The sequence below is a fragment of the Pteronotus mesoamericanus genome, unplaced genomic scaffold (assembly GCF_021234165.1).
Source record: "Pteronotus mesoamericanus isolate MK-2021 breed Mesoamerican mustached bat unplaced genomic scaffold, CSHL_Meso_final contig_214, whole genome shotgun sequence".
NCBI classification, from domain to species: Eukaryota; Metazoa; Chordata; class Mammalia; order Chiroptera; family Mormoopidae; genus Pteronotus; species Pteronotus mesoamericanus.
The window spans coordinates 4,667,370-4,685,522 of record NW_026555089.1 but is presented as its reverse complement, the minus strand read 5'-3'; the positions used below and the strand labels follow the sequence as shown (position 1 = coordinate 4,685,522).

At 50.3% G+C, this 18,153-nt stretch overlaps 2 protein-coding genes across 2 annotated transcripts; one reads left to right on the top strand and one right to left on the bottom strand.

The window, feature by feature from the left end:
- Window positions 1–1,735: 1,735 nt before the first annotated feature.
- On the top strand, window positions 1,736–13,102 carry SNX32 (sorting nexin 32). Its single transcript, XM_054570694.1, is given in 18 exon segments — window positions 1,736–1,758; window positions 1,902–1,947; window positions 8,360–8,464; window positions 8,846–8,927; window positions 9,036–9,150; window positions 9,152–9,178; window positions 9,358–9,376; window positions 9,613–9,666; window positions 10,014–10,196; window positions 10,386–10,441; window positions 10,443–10,486; window positions 10,667–10,741; window positions 10,976–11,016; window positions 12,178–12,262; window positions 12,366–12,458; window positions 12,461–12,526; window positions 12,609–12,691; window positions 13,016–13,102. Coding segments are annotated over 18 exon segments (1,284 nt in total).
- Window positions 13,103–14,412: 1,310 nt separating this feature from the next.
- CFL1 (cofilin 1) lies at window positions 14,413–17,937 on the bottom strand. Its single transcript, XM_054570602.1, has 4 exons — window positions 17,793–17,937; window positions 15,572–15,879; window positions 15,254–15,330; window positions 14,413–15,047 (listed from the first exon to the last, which is right to left on the bottom strand). The coding sequence occupies exons 1-4, from the start codon at window positions 17,793–17,795 to the stop codon at window positions 14,935–14,937; spliced, it is 501 nt and encodes a 166-aa protein (XP_054426577.1). The 5' UTR covers window positions 17,796–17,937; the 3' UTR covers window positions 14,413–14,934.
- Between the last annotated feature and the right edge of the window lie 216 nt (window positions 17,938–18,153).

Sequence of the window (18,153 nt, the reverse complement as noted above, 5' to 3'; positions counted from 1 at the left end):
GACTAGTACCTTCATCTATACCCTCTTTCTCTTCCATAGAAACAGACTCATAGGTAATATCATTCACTCCGCTGAAGACATCCTCCTCAACTTCCACCCCTTCCTCAGTCCCCTCTAGTTCTTGATCATTCCTTTCCTCCCTTTCAAAAGGAATTTCCATCTCAGCACCAGTAACTTCTATTACTCTGTCATCATCACTAGTAACTTCTACCAATCTTTCAATTTTCTCTTCATTTATGCTCCCCATTTTTGAACTCTTCAACTTCTCTCCACTAGTCCCCAGCTTCTCCCTACTGGATCCCAGCTTCTCTGCACTTGACCGCAGTTTATCTCCAGTGAATCTCAAATCCTCTCCACTAGTACCCAGCATCTGTCCCTCGGATCTCTGCTTCTCTCCCCTGAACACCAGTCTTTCTCTACTTGACCTCAGCTCCCCTCCACTCAACCTCATCTTCTCTCTGCTTGAACTCAGCTTCTCTCCGTTTGAACCCAGCTTCTCTCCGCTTGACTTCAGCTTCTCTCCACTTGAACTCAGCTTCTCTTCGCTTGAACTCAGCTTCTCTCTGCTTAAATTCAGCTTGTCTCTACTTGACTTCAGCGCCTCTCCCCTCGGCTTCTCTTCAATCAGCTTCTCACCACTTGACCTCAGTTTCTCTCCACTCGCGCTCAGCTCTTCCTCATTGTGCCCTAGTTTATATCCTCTGGATCTCATGTCCTCTCCACTGGTCCCCACCCCAGTAAACCTCAAAGTCTCTTTAAATCCAGACTCCCTCCTAGACCCTGTTGTAGTCCCTGCACCCTCAGTTTCAACCCCTGTTTTGGGGCTGACTTCTTGCTTTCCCCACATTCCCTTTGGGTTTTCTTTCCCCAAACCTGCTGAAGCCTGTAGTGCACTTGCTACACTGTGCAGTAGCTTCACATTCTTTCTTTCCTGACTCAGGCCTGACTTCTCTTTCAAGACCGCCTTTTCCGCATTTTCCAGTCCCCAGGACTCAGGCTCAAGCTTCAGATCCCACATCCTAGGCTTTTGGGAATTCCTACTCAGGAGCGCCATTCTCTTCCCAATCACGATGAGCCCGTTACAAGGCATCCACATTCTTTCTCGCAGCGTCTGTGTCCCTCTGCTTCCCGGCTCCAGTTTGAACCACCCATGGGCCCGGGCCTGGCCTTGGACGCCCGGGCCCCAGACATTATCGCGCCCCCTTCTGTGCGGCTTACACCGTGGCTCCCTCCTGTCCCTGAGCGGAAATCCAAACGGAACCCTTTTCTCCACAGACATTAGCCCTTGCCCTCGTTCGCAGTCCATCACTTCCTCGCCTGGTCCCCATTACCTCCCTGCCCTCCCACCCCCAAGCCGGCCCCCCGGCCCCCCAGCCCCCCGACCCCCCAGCCCCCCGACCCCCCGGCCCGCCGCACGGCCCCGCCCACCGCCTGGGAGAGCGAGACTGGGCTAGTGCGCACGCGCAAACCGCGCGAGACCGTTGGAGGGCGAGGCCCCAAGCGGCTGCGGGCGGGAGGCCGCCGGCCCGGGCGCGGGGCTGATGCGGCGGCAGATCTCTGAGGCCTCAGGGCTGCCACTGCCAGCGCCCACGCTGTATCTTGTTCCCGGCCCTCTCAGTTCCCCAATCCCCTTAAAAGCTGGCTCCAGACACAGGAACAACAGACGTTGCAGCCAATGGCTTCGCGCACGATAAATCTGGTACCCAATCAAAAGGCGAGGCTGCGAGGGACCGGGATGGGGACCGCGCCCCACTCCAGGTGACTCCAGGGCAGGGAGGGAAGAATGTCTCCGTCAACTGACAGGATCTCCACTTGGTCCGTCCCTCGGGGGTGAGTAATCAGGGACCAAGCTACGGGAGCGCGCGGGCAGTGGCCGGCCACGGAATCCTTGTGTGCTGCAGCCGAGGAGTGGTGGGGGAGCATCAAGAGGCTGGGAAGGAGAGCAAGGTAAAGGAAGGATGCACACCCCTCCCAATCTCCACCTCATTCCGTGATACCCAGTGATACCCAGTTTGGGAGGCGGGGCGGGGGGGCGGCAGGAGGAGGGGAGTGCGCGCCCGCGCGCGTTTGAGCACAAGCGTGAGCAACAGAGTGGGGCGCTTCTGTGGCAACCGCACGGGGACTGGTGAGGATGCCAAAGGAAGCAGGGTTTTACCTTTGCTTTTACAGATAGAAAGTGATCCATCACTGTCAGTCCTCACCGCCCCAGGGTGGACTCCCGCTGGCTTGACGGAGAAGAGGAGGGAGGGGTGTTAGGGATTGAGAAGGGGCTGGAGTCCCTTCTTTCCCAAGGCGGGGGCCCTGTTCAGCACCAATGGCTTTCTTTTTGTATCTGTGTTCATATAATCATAAGACCATTCGGTCTTTATTCTTTCCTCTTGACTTCAACAAATAGTTATTGAGCAACTTTCCGCCAAGGATGCACGCAAGGTGCATATTTTGGGGCTCGGAGGCATGTACATAGTTAGCTATGGCTAAGGAGTAAGGATGGAGTAGCTGTGGTTCTTCCTTGATGTCCCATCTTCCTCACGCAGTACCAGCTCAGAGCAGAGATAATAAGGCAGCAAGAAGGAAACAGGCAACTTGGGAACCTACTGCACAAATGAGCTAGATTGTGCGTTGTGGGGTGGGGGAGGGGGCGGGAGGCAGGGAGTTGGACACAGGAAGTGTCTTCCCTGGAGGTGTCAGAGAAGCCAAGAAATGAGGAATTTGGACAGGGGAGAGGGGCTGAGAGACACAAAGTATGAACAGAAAGTATCTTTTTCAATGTTTACCTATATTCATACTCATGGTTAAATTTATACACACACGTGTGTGTGTGTGTGTGTGTGTGTGTGTGTGTATGTATGCCTGGCATATAGTAAATAGATTTTCTTTAGCTATAGTGTTAGCTATTATATTATTGTTGTTGCTGTTGTTATTATTACTGTTGTCTTACAGAATGTTCTGTGCTCTGAACATGTGCTAGGCTATCAAACTGATAGGTGCACCCCCAACCTTTGAAGGCACCAGACTCTGAAAGCCCACTATTAGACTTTGTCCTCTAGAGTAAGCATTGTTTTCTCTAAGATTCTCCTTTAAATGCAGAGAAAGGAAAGATTAATAAACATATATGTAAGTAAAAATATAATAGAGAAAATGAAATAATATAAAATATTGAATATTTTACTAATCTAACAGAAGAAAAGAAAGAGAGAACAAAGGAACAAAAAAGACATGGAACAAAGAGAAATTAGAAAGCAAGATAACAGGTTTATAGCCTACTATATCAGTAATTACAATACTTATGAATGGACCAAACAGTCCAATTAAAAAACAAACACTTTCTGATTGGATTTTTAAAAAGATTTTATTTACTTTTAGAGAGAGGGGAAGGGAGGAAGAGAAACCTCAATGATTTGTGAGAGAAACCTTGACTGGCTGCCCCTCCCAGGCGCCCCCACTAGGGATGGGACCAATGACCCAGGCCTGTGCCCTGACCAGGAATTGAACTGACAACGCTTTGTTTTGCAGTATGACACCCAACCAACTGAGCCACACTAGTTAGGGCCTAATTGGCTTTTTTAAAGACAACTCTAGTCTGTTAAAAGAGGCATATTTTAAATATAAGGACACAGAAAGATTGGGAAAAAAAGATGGAAAAATATACACCATGAACAAACCAACCAAAAGGAAGCTGGTATTGTTATATTAATTTCAGACTTAGTCTGTAAGACAAGAAGAGTTACTAGAAATAAAAAGAGACATTTTATGATAATAGAGTCAATTCAACAGGAAGATAAAACTGTCCTAAATATATATGTACTTAATAATATAGTTTTAAAATATGCTAAGTAAAAGATTACAGAATTAAAAGGGGAAATAGACAAACTTACACACAGAAGTTTAACACAACTCTTTCAATAAGAGAACAAGCAGACAAAATATTTAGTAAGGATTTAGATTTAAAATAACGATAAATCCTCTTGATCTAATTAATTTATGTAGAGTTATATACCCAGCAACTGCAGAAAATGCATTCTTTACTTTTTTTCTATAAGATTTTATTTATTTACTTTTAGAGAGAGCGGAAGAGAGGGAGAAAAACATCAGTATGCTAGAAATACATTGTCTCTTGCTCACCCCCAATTTGTGGATCTGGCCCACAGCCCAGGCCTGTACCCTGACTGGGAATCTAACCAGTGACCTCTTGGTTCACAGACCAGGGCTCAATCCACTGGCTGGGTACCTCGGTTGGTTGGAGCATTGTCCCAATATGTCAAGGTTGTGGGCTACATCCCTGGTCGGGGTCACAGATGGGAGGCAACCAATCAATGTTTCACTCTCACATTGATGTTTCTCTCTCTCTAAAATCAATAATAAAAAATATCCTTGTGATACAGTAATAATAATAATAATAATAATACCTTATAATGAATAATAATAATACCTTATAAATTCTTCCAGGAATGCAAGGTGGTTTACTATTTGAAAATCAATCAATGAACTTCAGCATATACATAGAATAACAGGAAAATCCATATGATATTTCAATAGAGGCAGAAAAAATTTAATAAAAATCACCACTCTCATCAAACTAGGCATAGAAGAGAACTTCATTATTCTGACAGAGTATCTAAAAACATTGTCAGGATTAAATTTTGAATGCATTCCCTCTGAGATCAGGAACAAGTCAAGGATTTTCTTTCTTTTTTCAGATTTTATTTATTTATTTTTAGAGAGGGGGCGAGGGAGGGAGAGACATCCCTCTAACCCAGTGGGAGGCCTCTCGCACGCCTCTTACTGGGGTCCTGGCCTGCAATCCAGGCACGTGCCCTGACTGGGAGTTGAACCAGGGACCCATTGGTTCACTGTGACCCTGTGGCTCAGTGGATTGAGGCCAGCACTCAATCCACTGAGCCATATCAACCAGGGCAAGGATTTTCTTTATCATCGTATCATCACTTCTGCATTGTACTAGAGGTCCTAGCAAGTGCAACAGGGCAAGAAAAAGAAATAAAATGTATAAAGGTTGGAAAGGAAGAACTAAAACTGTTATTTTATTTTATATATATATATATATTTTTTTTAAAGATCTTATTTATTTACTTTTTAGAGAGAGGGGAAGGTAGGGAGAAAGAGACAGAGAGAAACATTGATGTATGAGAGAAACATTGATGTGTGAGAGAAATATTGATCAGCTGCCTCTCATATGTCCCCAGTTGGAGACCCGACCCACAACCCAGGCATGTGCCCCGACTGGGAATCAAACCAGTGATCTTTTGGTTCACAGGCCAGCACCCAATCCACTGAGCCACACCAGCCACGGCTATATACATGATTTTTTATTTTAACTTTTTATTTTTAGATTTTAGAGAGAGGGGAAAGGGGGGAGGGAGGAAGAGAGGAGGAGAGGGGAGATAGAGAGAAAGAGAGAAACATCAATTTGTTGTTCCATTTATTTATGCATTCATTGGTTTATTCTTGTATGTGCCCTGACCAGGGATTGCACCCACAACCTTGGTGTATTGGGACCAACTGAGCCACCTGGCCAGGGCAAAACTGTCATTCTTTAGATTATGGGATTGTATATGTAAGAAATCCAAAAGAGTTTACTAACTTTTTTTTTTTAAGATTGTATTTATTTATTTTTAGAGAGAGGGGAAGGGAGGGAGAAAGAGAGGCAGAGAAACATCACTGTGTGAGAGATACATTGAACAGTTGTCTCTCACATGCCCCCAACTGGGGATCTGGCCTGCATCCCATGCATGTGCCCTGACTGGGAATCAAACCAGCAACATTTTGGTTCACAGGTCGGCATTCAATCCACTGAGCCACACCAGCCAGGGCTCTACTAACGATTAAAAGTACATAAATTTAGCAAGTTCCTGGACAAAAGGTAAAGAAATTGTGTGTTTCTCTCTACTAGCAACAAACAATTAAAAAATGAAATTTTAAACATTATTTAAAATAGTAACAACAAAATCATTGAATACCTAGGAATAAATATAACAAAAGATGTCCATGCAAAACCTCTACTGAGAAAACTATAAGACATTACTGAGAAAAATTAAGACCTAAATAATTGGAAAGATATTCATGTTCATGGATTAAAGAGTCAATATTGCAAAAATATCTGTCCTTTTCAAATTGATCTCTAATTCAATATAATCTCAGTCAAAATCCCAGCAAGTTTTTTTTGGCCTGGAAATTAACAAGCTGATTATAAAATTAGGTAGAAATGCAAAGCACCTATAATAGCTTAAATGATTTTGAAAAAGAACAAAGCTAATTCTGTCTGACTTCAGGGTTGCCTATCAATTACAGTACTCAAGACAGTGTGATATTATCCAAAATACAGAAATATAGATAAGTGGAACAGAATAGAGAGTACAGAACTGATCACACTTATGAGGTCAATTGATTTTCAACCAAGGTGTGCACCAAAGCAAATCAATAGTAAAAAGACAGTTTTTTAAAAATAGCTCTAAAATAATTGGCGATTCATATGGCAGGAATGAGTCATAACCCAAACCTTATGCTACATAGAAAACAAATTAAAAATCGATCATGGACCTAAATATAAAAGCTAAAACTATTAATTCCTAGAAGAAATAATAGAATATCTTCATGATCTTGGGGTAGGCAAAAGTTTCTTCAAGAGTACACAGAAATCCTTAATCATAAAAGAAAAAACTGATATATTGAACCTGTACAATTATAAACCATCAAGAGAGTAAAAAGGGAACCTCTAGAGTAGGAAATACCAATAACACATATAACTAAGGGCATGTCTCCAGTATATATAAAGAGTTCCTACAAATCAATAACACATTCTGATTTTTAAAAGGAAGGTAGGGGAGGCCCTGACGGGTGGCTCAGTTGGTTGGAGCATCATCCCATACACCAAGAGCCTGCGGGTTCAATCTCCAGTTGGGATGCTTACAGGAAGCAACTGATTGATGTTTCTCTTTCACATCAATGTGTGTGTGTGTGTGTGTGCGTGCGCGCACACATGTGTGTCTTCCCCTCTCTCCCTTCTCTCTAAAATCAATTTTTTTCTTTTTTTTAAATTTATTTTTAAATACATTTGTCTCTGCCTACCCCCTACCACTTTCCCTTGCCTCAGTTTTTTTTCTTTAAAGAAAAAGGAGGGTAGGACAGGAACAAAAGATCTGAATAGGCACTTTACAAAAGAAGATATCTAAATAGCCAATGTGTACATAAAATGGTGTTCAACATCATCCCTTCCCGGAGAATACAAGATAAAGCCACAATGTGACATTACCGCACTGCTACCAGTTACAGCTAAAATGAAAAGGACTAACAGTTCTAAGTATCGGCAAGGACATGGTGCAACTGGAACTTTCATACAATGCTGGCAGGAGCATAAATGCCTACAGTCACCTTGGAAACCTCTTTGGCATTATCTAGGAAAGCATTTTAAACACACACCTACCTTATGGCCAAGCAATTCTCATACACAGCAGAAATAAGTACTTAGGTCCCTCAAAAGACATATGAGAAGGTCCATGGTAGTTTTATTCATAATAGAACTTGAAATAATCCAAGTGACTAAATGTAGAATGGATATATAAGCTATGACATATTCCTATAATGGAATACCACATGGGAATGAAAGAGAACAGCTGCACTCAACAACACAGATGGATCTCACTGAAGAACATGGACACAAAAAGTATATACTGTACAGTTGCATGTATATGAAGTTCCAGACCTATGGTGACAGAAGTCAGAATAGTGGTCCCCATTGTGTGCCAAATGTGTGCCAAAGCCTGTGAGAGGAAAGAGTGAGGCATCTGGGTATGAGATGTGGGCAGTGTCCGTTTACGTGCTAGTGAGCCGTGCTTGAAGGTAAAGTGGCATCTAAGCCGCTTCCCTCCTCCTTAGTATCACTTAGCACAGTGAAGTAGACATATTGTAGTTGGTGTTCAATAAATGCTGGTTGAATAGCGCAGTGGAAGACAGAACTAGTAGCTTGGTGCTTCATGGTTTTCATGTGGAGAAATACACTTGCTTTGCCTATAAGCCAACACCTTCTTGGCACTAAAAGTGAATGGAATGCTCTCAGGATCCCTCAAAAGAAGTGGGGACTTCTCATCCAACTGTACGCCCAGGGAAAGGGTACCTGATGCAACCAGTTGGGGAACGGGTGGCACAGGGGAAGGTGAGAAAGTGTCCTGCTCGTCGTAAAGACCTGAGCAGTGACTTATCAGGATCCCTCTGGGCGTAGCCTGTGACCCTGGGGCATTATGAAAGCACTGCTGCTGCTGAGGTGGGTTCAGCCTGAGGACAAAATGCAGTGAGGATGGGCAAAGGGGCGTGGTCAGCCAGGTCAGGGACCTCCCCTCCCCTGCAGCCCTGCTCCCTGTCAGTGGACCTGCAGGGAGACAGCTCCTTACAGGCGGAGATCTCTGATGCAGTGAGTGAGCAGGACAAGGTGAAATTCACCATTCAAACCAAGGTGAGGCTGCGTAAGGAGCAAGGGGACAGTTCGGATGGCTGACACAGGAAGTTTCAGGAGCCTGAAGGACCTGCTTCCCTAAACCTGTGCTCCCCCCTGGGAGGTGCTGGGTAGATGTCATCATAGCCTTTGGGCCCTGTTCCTCAACCTGGCTCTTGCCCCATGACCCTCTGAGAAAATGGGTATCTCGTCTACTCTTCGATCACCTTTGCCTAAGGCCCCAAGTCCTAACCATCCTCTGATTGAAATGGACAACTGAGCCCCACCTGGGGCTCACTGGGGAGGTGGGATTGGGGAGGACCAAAAGCGGGTGGCCAGGATGTCTGACGCAGGGTTTGGGAGGGGAGGAGAGACACCTCAGACAGGCTTCCCAGCATCCAGAGCTGCCTTCCTCACTTCGCCCAGACCAAGTTCTCAGGAGGGCCACAGCGTGAAGAGTTCATCTGGCTACCCGGATGCCTCGGTACACACACCGGCTTGCTGTGAGTACGGCAGGCTGAGCGTTTGGGTGAAGACAGAAGGCTGAGCCAGGCTTCTGAGAGTGGGTGATGGCCTTCTTGGCAATGAGAAGTCTCCCAGCGCTGTCCCTCCTTTGAGCAGATCCCTCCAGCTCCTCCAGAGCCAGACTTTGAGGCTTCAAGGGAAAAGCTGCAGAAGTTGGGTGAGAAGTTTGGCACTCGGGAAGAGTGCCAAAATGAAGCAGGAGCTCGAAGTGTGAGTGCCACCTCCTTTCCTTGTCTATGACAAAGCCCCAGCCCTCTCCTGGGAACCCCCTGACTACCCCCTATGAATGTCAAGGGGACCCTGACTCTGCCCCCAGGCCTGCTGAGGGGGCAACAGGCAGGATGCTGAGAACTAAGGAAGGCACTTGAGCTGCCTGCTCTGTTCTGCAGGAAGTACCTGGCTATCTTTAAGAGCCATGCTTGCCCTGGCTGGTGTGGCTCAGTGGGTTGAGTGCTGGCCTGCCAACTGAAAGGTAGCCAGTTCGATTCCTAGTCAGGGTGCATGCCTGGGTTGCGGGCCAGGTCCCCAAATTGGGATGTGTGAGAGACAACTGATCAATGTATCTCTCGCACATTGCACATTGATGTCTCTCCTTTTCTCCCTCCCTTCTCCTCTCTCTAAAAATAAATAAAATCTTTAAAAAAAAAAAGACAGTTGTGATGCATGAAGTCTTTCTGCAACGCCTGGCACCCCACCCTGTAGCAAGACTAAAACTTCCTTTTTTTACCCTCACCCGAGGACTTTTTTTTCCCTTCTGTTTTGCTTTTAGAGAGAGAGGAAGGGAGAGAGAAATTTCGATGCCAGAGAGAAGCATCTGGACTGCGAGGAGACCCGCAACCTAGGCATGTGCCCTGACCAGGAACTGAACTCACAACCTGTCAATTACAGGACAATGCTCCAACCAACGGAGCCACACTGGCCAGGGCCAAGACAAAAACTTCTTTGTCTCTTTCGGATAGAGCCAGGATGTAAGCTGGGCCAGAGCACAGGGGTCACCCCTAAGGGTAGGGGACAGGGCTCTAGGTGGGCTTAAACCTCTTGTCAGCTCTGCGAGCAGCATGTGCCTGGGGTGGGAGGTGCAGATGCCCACCCCAACATCACACTCTCCCCACATGTGCCTCGGCCGAGTGTCCCAGGAAAGAACCGGACGGAGCTCCTTGGGGGTGTCCTGAGGAATACTGTTAAGTCTATAGATGAAGCCCTCGTCCTCGGCACGTCAGGGCTCAAGGTGACCCCTGGGGCCCCTTTCTGGATTTAACCTAGGGCTTCCATCCACAGCAAAGACTGAGGCTCGGCAGCTGTGGGAGGAAAGCCACTGGTGCGGCCTGGCCCAGAGGGAAATGGTAACAGCCCTGGTAGTCTGTGGCGCCGTGTTCCTGGTGGCCTGGTGTCAGCGGGTCTTACCTTGCTCCCTTAGGAGGTGGGTGACTTTGAGCGTGGGAGAACCCTCCTGCTGGAGTAGCACACCTGCCTCTGGGTGCTTGCCTGCCGCAGACTGCGTCATGCACTCCCATGAGTGTATGCAGGGCCCAGGGGCCTCTATTCCCTGCCCCCTCTCCCTGCTGGTCCAGCTCCCCAGGAGAGAGAGAGAGAGAGAGAGAACGGAACAGAAAATATGCCATGTCTGTCCACGGCCAAAGACACCAGGGGTGGGGCTTGACATGCAATGGGCTCTGATGGAGGACTGTTCCCCAACAGGCCTGGCCGATAGTTCTATCACTATCTTGGCTGCACTGAGCAGCCTGTGTGCACAGGAAGTCAACCGGTTAAAAACAAGAGGACTCCCTCTGTCCCCTCCTGACCTTTCTCTATGCCTGTAATACTGTGTGCGCCCACAAGCGGGTCACTCCATGTAAGCCTGTCTCTCTCTGCTCTGGGTGTGAGTTGCAGAAATGCCTTGTGGGATTCAGGAAACAAGAGGGAGATTTACCCAAGGGTGGAGTAAGGGGAGGGAGGCTTTAAGTATCCCCCTAAGGCCCCTGCCCTAACTCCTCCCACCTCCTCCTGGAAGCTTCCTTAGATAGGCAGAGCTCTTTGAAAGACTAAGGGTGAGTACTGCCTTCTGTGTCGAAAGGCCACACAGGGAAAAAAGAATTCTGGGAAAGGGTAAAGCTCCAGGATAATTTTGCAATCTTCATGTTTATGATTCCCTGGACTTACCCTCCAGGCTAATTTAATAGAGAGGTAGAGTGGAGTCCTGGCCTGGGAGCTCAGTTGGTTAGAGCATCACCTTGATACACCAAGGCTGCGGATTTGATTTCCAGTCAGGGCACATTCAATAATCAACTAATGAATGCATCAACAACAAATAGATGTTTCTTTCTCTCAAAAAAAAAAAAAAAAAGAAGAAGAAGAAGAAGAAAAGAAAAGAGAAAAAGCAAGAAAAAGATTAAACATTTTTGCATTAAACCCTGGCTGGTGTGGCTCAGTGGACTGAGCCAGCCTGTAAACTGAAGTCGCCAGTTCAATTCCCAGTCAGGGCACATAGCTGGGTTGCAGGCCAGGTCCCTTGTAGAAAGTGCATGAGAGGCAACCACACATTGATGTTTCTCTCCCTCCCCCTCTCTAAAAATAAATAAAATATACTTTTTAAATTTTTTTGCATTAAAAAATAAAGATGTGGAGACAGAGATCTAACCTCAAGTGTATGTCTGGTGATGGGGGAAGAGGGAGGGAGCTGGCCTTGGTGAGGCATTTACAAGGATGTACCGCAAGCCTCTGGCAGGCTGCCCTGTGCTGCCACCGTCCTGCCCCTAGCCCACTCTTTCTGAACTCTTCTCCAGGACAGTCACTGGAGCATGCCAATCTTTCTAAAATGTTTGTCCACATCTCTTCCCTACTCAAGGCCCTTCGGTGACCCTGACCTTTCCAGAAACTGCCCAAGACACAAAGCAGAAAGTCTTTGTGCGTTTTAGGCCTTTTGTGATCTGGCCACTGCCGCTCAAGTGCCCCCACTGAACTTCTGGTTCCTTGAGCATATACCAAGCTTGCGGACGTACAAAGCCTTCAGTTGCTAATTCTTACTCAACCCCCAAGGTCTAAATCAGATACAATCTCCTCTGTGAAGCCTTCCCTGGCCTGCTCCCCTGAACATCAGGGTTTGATCTAGAGTGGTTATCTAGCGATGCTGGATAGATGAGCAGCAGTCCCCCGAAACCATAGCTGCTCCTCAGCAAGTTCCCTCCCCAGCCCCCACCTTCCTGATTCAGAAGCTGGAGGGCCAAGTGACCCCAGATGAGGATCTAAGGCTCTCAGACATGTGGACATACTACATGAGAGACTCACAGGCAGCCAAGCTGACAGGTCGCCCTAGAGCAGACCTCAGGGCTAGAAGCCAGTGGGACTGGAGCAACCAAGGAGGGGTGGGCAACGGTGATCCTGCGTCCCTGCTGCCCTCAGGACCTGCCATACTGGCGGCTGCGGGCCCCGGCCAACTATGAGAATGCCAGCAAGGCTTTGGATAAGGCAAGTACCAGCGACCGAGAAATGCGGATTGCCAGAGCCACCAGCGACTGCGCTGCCAACGCTTTGAATGCCTCTCTGACTCAGACAAGCAGGGTGAGCCCTGTGGCCCTGGAGCCCCAGGCACTGGGCTGCCTACCCTGCCAGGGTTCCCATTCCTGCCCCCGCTCCTCTCCAGAACTCATGGACCTCAAGTCCTGCCACGCCTCCCCTTTCTGCAAGAACCTCAAGCTGGGAGAGCTGGAGCTCCAAGGTGCCAGGGTGAGCCCTCCAGCTTCACTGACCCTTCTCGCCACCTCCCCTCCTCCCACCCGCCTAGGTTCTTTCCAAGTGTCTGAGGGTGTGTTGCTGTGAAGAGGGTCAGGCAGCTGTGAGCAGTCCCAGCTGAGGCTCACTCAGGGCCATGTTTCCCCATCTCGGGCCAGTACCCTGCCCTCATCAACAGTAGTAAGCCCTCAATAAATGGCAGGTGTTACTGCTGCAGTTAGGGATGAGGAGAGAGGGGACAGTTATCTGGGGTACCTGAAGAGTGGCACCCTGTCTCAGGGAGCATGGTGGCACAGGCTGGGGACACCTCCTCCTCAGGCTAACACCTTGCTTCTCCCGGAACACCTTTTCACCCTCAAGGGGGAGCCTAAGAGCAGCCAGAGGCTGCTCTGGGACATTAAATGAGTCTCCCAGGCCCCACCCCAGCAAGATGCCTCTTTCCTCACCCACAGCGGCCACTAGTCATGCCCATGACCTCCCAGGGCAAGCCCAAGTCCCACCCCCACCCCAAGGTGCCAGGCCCTGCAAGAGGGTAAGGCAGCGTGGGCAACATACTTGGCCACAGGTAAGCAGGGCCCCGGCCTGGAGGAGCCCAGGGGCTGGAAAACAGCCTTCACCCACCTTCTAGCCTGAGTTGTTGTCCCCAGCCTGTCTGTCCACAAAGAGCCTGATTTTGTTACAAGGAGGCCTGCTTTGTCCTCTTTCTGGGCCTGCCAGGCACACCCTACTAGGGCTGAGACCAGATCCTGGGGGAAGAAAGGATTCCCACAGCATCCTCACCCACTTTCCGGAGTACCAGCTGACTCCCCATGGGAAGGTGCAAGACCCAGTGCTTGCAACCCAGGAAGTCTTCAAAGCGTAGACCACAAAGACCAATCCCAGGTTCTCCGTACCCATTTCCTAGTAAAATGGAACTACCCTTTCCTGCCTGCTAGATACTGGCAAGCTCCAAGGCACTAAGCAACCAGCTCTAACTTGAGGCTCTTCCACCTCAGTTGATTGGGATTGAGGGTGGGGGCCCGACTTCTGGGATACCTTTACGTGCTGGGCAGGTTAAAGCCCAAAGTACAGGCTGGAGAGAGCCTGCTGCAGTGCTGGCAAAGGGCTTGAGGCTCTAGCCAACACCTCCTTGGTTAAACAGAGGACGGTGGAACCCAAGACACCTGGGTCTGAAGTCCTGGGCTCCACCCAGCTAGCCGCACCCTCGGCTACAGCCACACTGTGGCAGGCCAAAGGCTCACCTTGGCTCCTGACTCACAGCAGCCACCGAACCCAGCCCTCATAAATGAGTCAGCCACCCCGGCAAGAAAGTAAAAACCAATAAAGAACCTTGAAGGTAGAGAAAGTCGCTCAAGAGATAAGCTGCGGCTTGCAATCTCACAGCCCCCATCCAGGAAGGGGCAGGGTATCAATAAGAAGGGGCCTCACTGCCCTGTTGCCCACCAGTGTCAAGGCTACAGAAGCAAGCAATTCAGGCACTAAACCCCTTCTGTTAGGGGGGACCCCTGCAGATACACCCCAACTACCTCCTAAGTAGCCAGACTAGTGCCAACTGTGGCACCACCTGTAGAGTAAGTGGCAACTGTCAGAAGGGAGTCTTGGCCCCTCACTGGGGCCAGATAAGGGTATGGGGGTAACAGAGAGAGGAGACACTTCATTCCCCCACAAGGTACCCTGGGCCCCAATCCTGACACAAACATCTTATTAAGTGAGACTTTTTATTATTGTTTTTTCTTTTTTAATTGAAGGTCCCTTACTGGTCCCGCTTCTGTGAGTGGCCACGACCAGGTGGAAAAGGGGAGGAGAACCAGGTGGCAAGGGGGGGTCATCTCCACAACATTCCATTTATACACAGAACTAAACAGACAAGCACAGAGTCACTATTGCGGTTAGAAGTTGGCAGCATGGGAAAGGGGAGGAACAGGTGGGGAGTTGGGGTGTCGTTAAAAAAAATACAGGCCCCTCCCAAACTGGGGTGCCTGGGGGGGAACTTGGTCTGCTTCAACCCAAGAGAAATCAGAAGATCAAAAGCGTTTGGGAAGGCCAGAACCGTCAGGGGTGAAGGGGGGGAGGAAGGTCCAGGGGGTGGGGGGCTGTTTGGCAACTGGGTGAAGGGATTGCCCTCCCCCTGCTGGGATCCCCCCAGCCCCTCCGGTCTGGCAGGAAGGGGGCAGCCTGCAACCCCCACAGGCAGGTCTTGGGCTGCCAGATGCTCCAGGCAGGGGGCTGGAGGGGGCTCACAAAGGCTTGCCCTCCAGGGAGATGACAGCACTGCCCCCCAGCTTCTCTGCCAGAGTGCAGCGGTCCTTGACCTCCTCGTAGCAGTTTGCTTGTAATTCATGCTTGATCCCTGTGGGGAAGAAGGGGGAGTATCTGTGAACAGGAAGTACTGGGGTGGTGGTTGAGGGCACTGCGTTTATGGCTGGGAAGAAGCCAATCAGAACAGAAGAAAGGGACATGGTTACCTTCCAAGGAACCTCCTCTGCCATGCCAGTCACCCCACCCTGCAGCCAAGGCCTGAGCAGAAGTGCATGTGGCACAATTACTGGCCCTTACCTGTCAGCTTCTTCTTGATGGCATCCTTGGAGCTGGCATAGATCATTTTGCTCTTAAGGGGTGCAGACTCAGGAGCCCTGGAAGGAAATAGAGAACTTGAAGCAAAGCCTCCTCCAAGCCTAAGAAGTGTCCTCAAGCTATGGATGACTTGGAGAAACATTTGAGCTGGCCCCCAGCATGTGAGCTTTTATCAAGTTCCTCATTGACAAGTGTTCTGTTACAGTGCCCCCCCCTTCTGGTTAATTAGGAGCCACAGAGTTCCCATCCTGAGAAAGGGGTGGGGCAGAGCTAGGACAAGTGACTGCATAAGGAGCTCACCAGAAGATAAACACCAGGTCCTCCTTCTTGCTCTCCTTGGTCTCGTAGGTTGCATCATAGAGGGCGTAGCGGCAGTCTTTGTCCGGCAGCATCTTGACAAAGGTGGCATAGGGGTCGTCTACAGTCTGGCCCACGTCACCTACCAGGATCTCCTTGCCCTCCTCCAGAATGATGTTCTTCTTGTCTTCACTCAGGCAGAAGAGCACCGCCTTCTTGCGCTTCTTCACCTCCTCTGGTGTGGAGGACTTACGCACCTTCATGTCATTGAACACTTTGATGACTCCATCAGAGACAGCCACACCAGAGGCCTGGGGGACAAGCCAAATAAACCTCATAAAGAAAAGGTTTCTGGACGCCACCTGAAGTCCCTCCTTTGCTTGCTTATAAGTTCTGTCTGGATGCCAAAATAGTATAGACCTCAGCCCCAAAAAGGTCATTAATCCTCTTCCCAAAATAAGTGACCCTATTTTCCCATCCAAGTCACTGTCAATGAACCAGATGGGACATAACTCCAGAACGGCAGCCATGGAATAGACCTCTGATCACCTAATTCAACATCGTCCCTCCTCACCGTGACATCGTCCAGGCTCAAAATGAAAGACCTGTGAGGAGCACAGCCCTGGCTGCGATGCAAGCTCGGAATTAAGAGACTGCACAGGCTACTAACTCGTTCCTACTCACAGTACTCAATCTCAGCTTTTGGCTAAACATTCACTGACTCAGAACTTCAGACAGGGGAAGGGGGACACAGACACCCACATCAATCATCTCTTGTAAAAAGAACCAGGACCCCACACAATGCTTAATGGGACACCAGAAATGTTTAACAGTTCTAGTAAGTTCATCAGAACTGCTCAATGCAGTTATTACACAAGTTATTCTCTTCTCTGCTGGGGTCTTCCTCAACCAAGACAAAAATTACAACCTCTAATTATGGCCCTACCCGACAACTCCCTGTTATCTGGAATAAATATAGGCCCCAGAAATCGCTAATAGAAATAAACAGGCCAAAGTCAACTGCCCAAGGCCCTTGAGTACCTTCTAAACTTTTACCCTATTACGGGTCGGGTTGGGGGACACCCGGAAATGCAGCTACTGTCCACAGTGAAATCTGTCTCGCCCCCCCTCCCGGAACTGCAGAGGAAGCCAGCCACGTGACTCAGCCGCTTCCGGAGTAGGCGGGGAAAGAGGATCAGCTCGGATCGGCCTCCTTTCCCGGACAAACCCCTACCCAGAGGCAGCAGCATCTCCAAGGCCTCTCCCCCAAGGAATGCCCTTTACCGGCCGGCACATCAGCCCCTTGGGCCGCGGGCCGGAGCCTGGGCACAGTACACGACCTTCCGTACTCGCAGCCCTCGGACCGAACACAGGGGGCGGGGTGGTTTCCGGGCGGTGCCCGCCTGGGTCACTTCCCTAAACGCGGCTCCACCCTCAGGCCCCATCCGGGAAAGCCGAAGGCCCCGCTCAGCTAGGCCTTTGGGCCGAGCGACCAGGCCTGAATGTGTGCGCACGCGCCGATCCACAGCGCCGTTCCAGCCTTTGCCGAGTATACAGAGAGCACAACTCACTTTATGGGCTCACTCGCTTCCGAAGCAGGGCCGTGGCCTCTGCGGTGTTCGCTGTATGTCGCGAGGTGCAAGCCCCCGATTCCAGGTTCCCGCGCCCGGACCCCGCCGCCTCCGCCCCTCCTGGGCGCAGGCATCCCTACCACCTGCTCTCGAGACAGACCCGCCTGCCGAGGGAGGGTGACGCGGAGACAGGAACAGCCCTTGGGTGGGGCGCGCGTGCCAAGACCGCTCGCGCGCTTTTCCTTTGCCGCCCCCGGGCCGAGTAAGGATACCGCCAGCTCCCACCGAGCGCGCGTTCCCGGGAACCGACTCACTCAGCCCAACTGTGGCGCGCGACATTGGTTACTCTGCGAGAGGCGGGCGCGCGCGTGCCCCGGACCCCTCCCCCACGGCCGGTGTCGCGCGGGCGCACCAGCGGGGTGGGGGAGGGGAAGAAAGCCCAGGGGGCGCGCGAGCGACGTTCAAACCGGCCCTCCCCGGCGCCCGCGGGCGCGCACGCGCGTCCCAGTGCCGACCGCCCCTCAGCACGAGACCCTTATCCAGCTCCGGGCGCTGGGGGAGGGGGTGTCGACGTCGCTACCCTTTTCCCTCCCGCGAGCGCAGGCGACTGACTCGCAGCCGCCTCCCCTCGGGCATCGTGGCCTGGAGCTCACCATGTTTCCGGAAGCGAAAAGGAGACAGCGAGAAGAGCCTGAGAAGACAAGAGCCGCTGCAGCTGCTGCCGGGATCCGACTGAACGCGGCCTCTCCCGGCCCCTTCCGTTTAGTATGAGCCGCACAATGAGGGGCGGGGCGGGCTTCCGGCGCTCCTCCCGCGGGTCGACGGGTAATGAAGTCCGAGGGTACTGCGCCGCCTTACAGCTCGCTGGGTTACAGCCTTTTTCGTCAACCGGCCACATTGCATACTGGGAAGTGTAGTTTGGGAGAGGCGGGGTTATTGCACGGAGCGTGAGACCATTGGTCGAGTTTCCCAGGAAACGCTCTGGCTCCGAAAGGCCTTGGTGCTTGGCTATGG

Excerpts from the sequence above, each read along its gene's own strand:
- CFL1 (XM_054570602.1), bottom strand. Across the intron at positions 15,331-15,571 it reads GACCTGGTGTTTATCTTCTG|GGCTCCTGAGTCTGCACCCC; the intron begins GTGAGCTCCTTA and ends ATTTCCTTCCAG. Across the intron at positions 15,048-15,253 it reads CATCAAGAAGAAGCTGACAG|GGATCAAGCATGAATTACAA; the intron begins GTAAGGGCCAGT and ends TCTTCCCCACAG.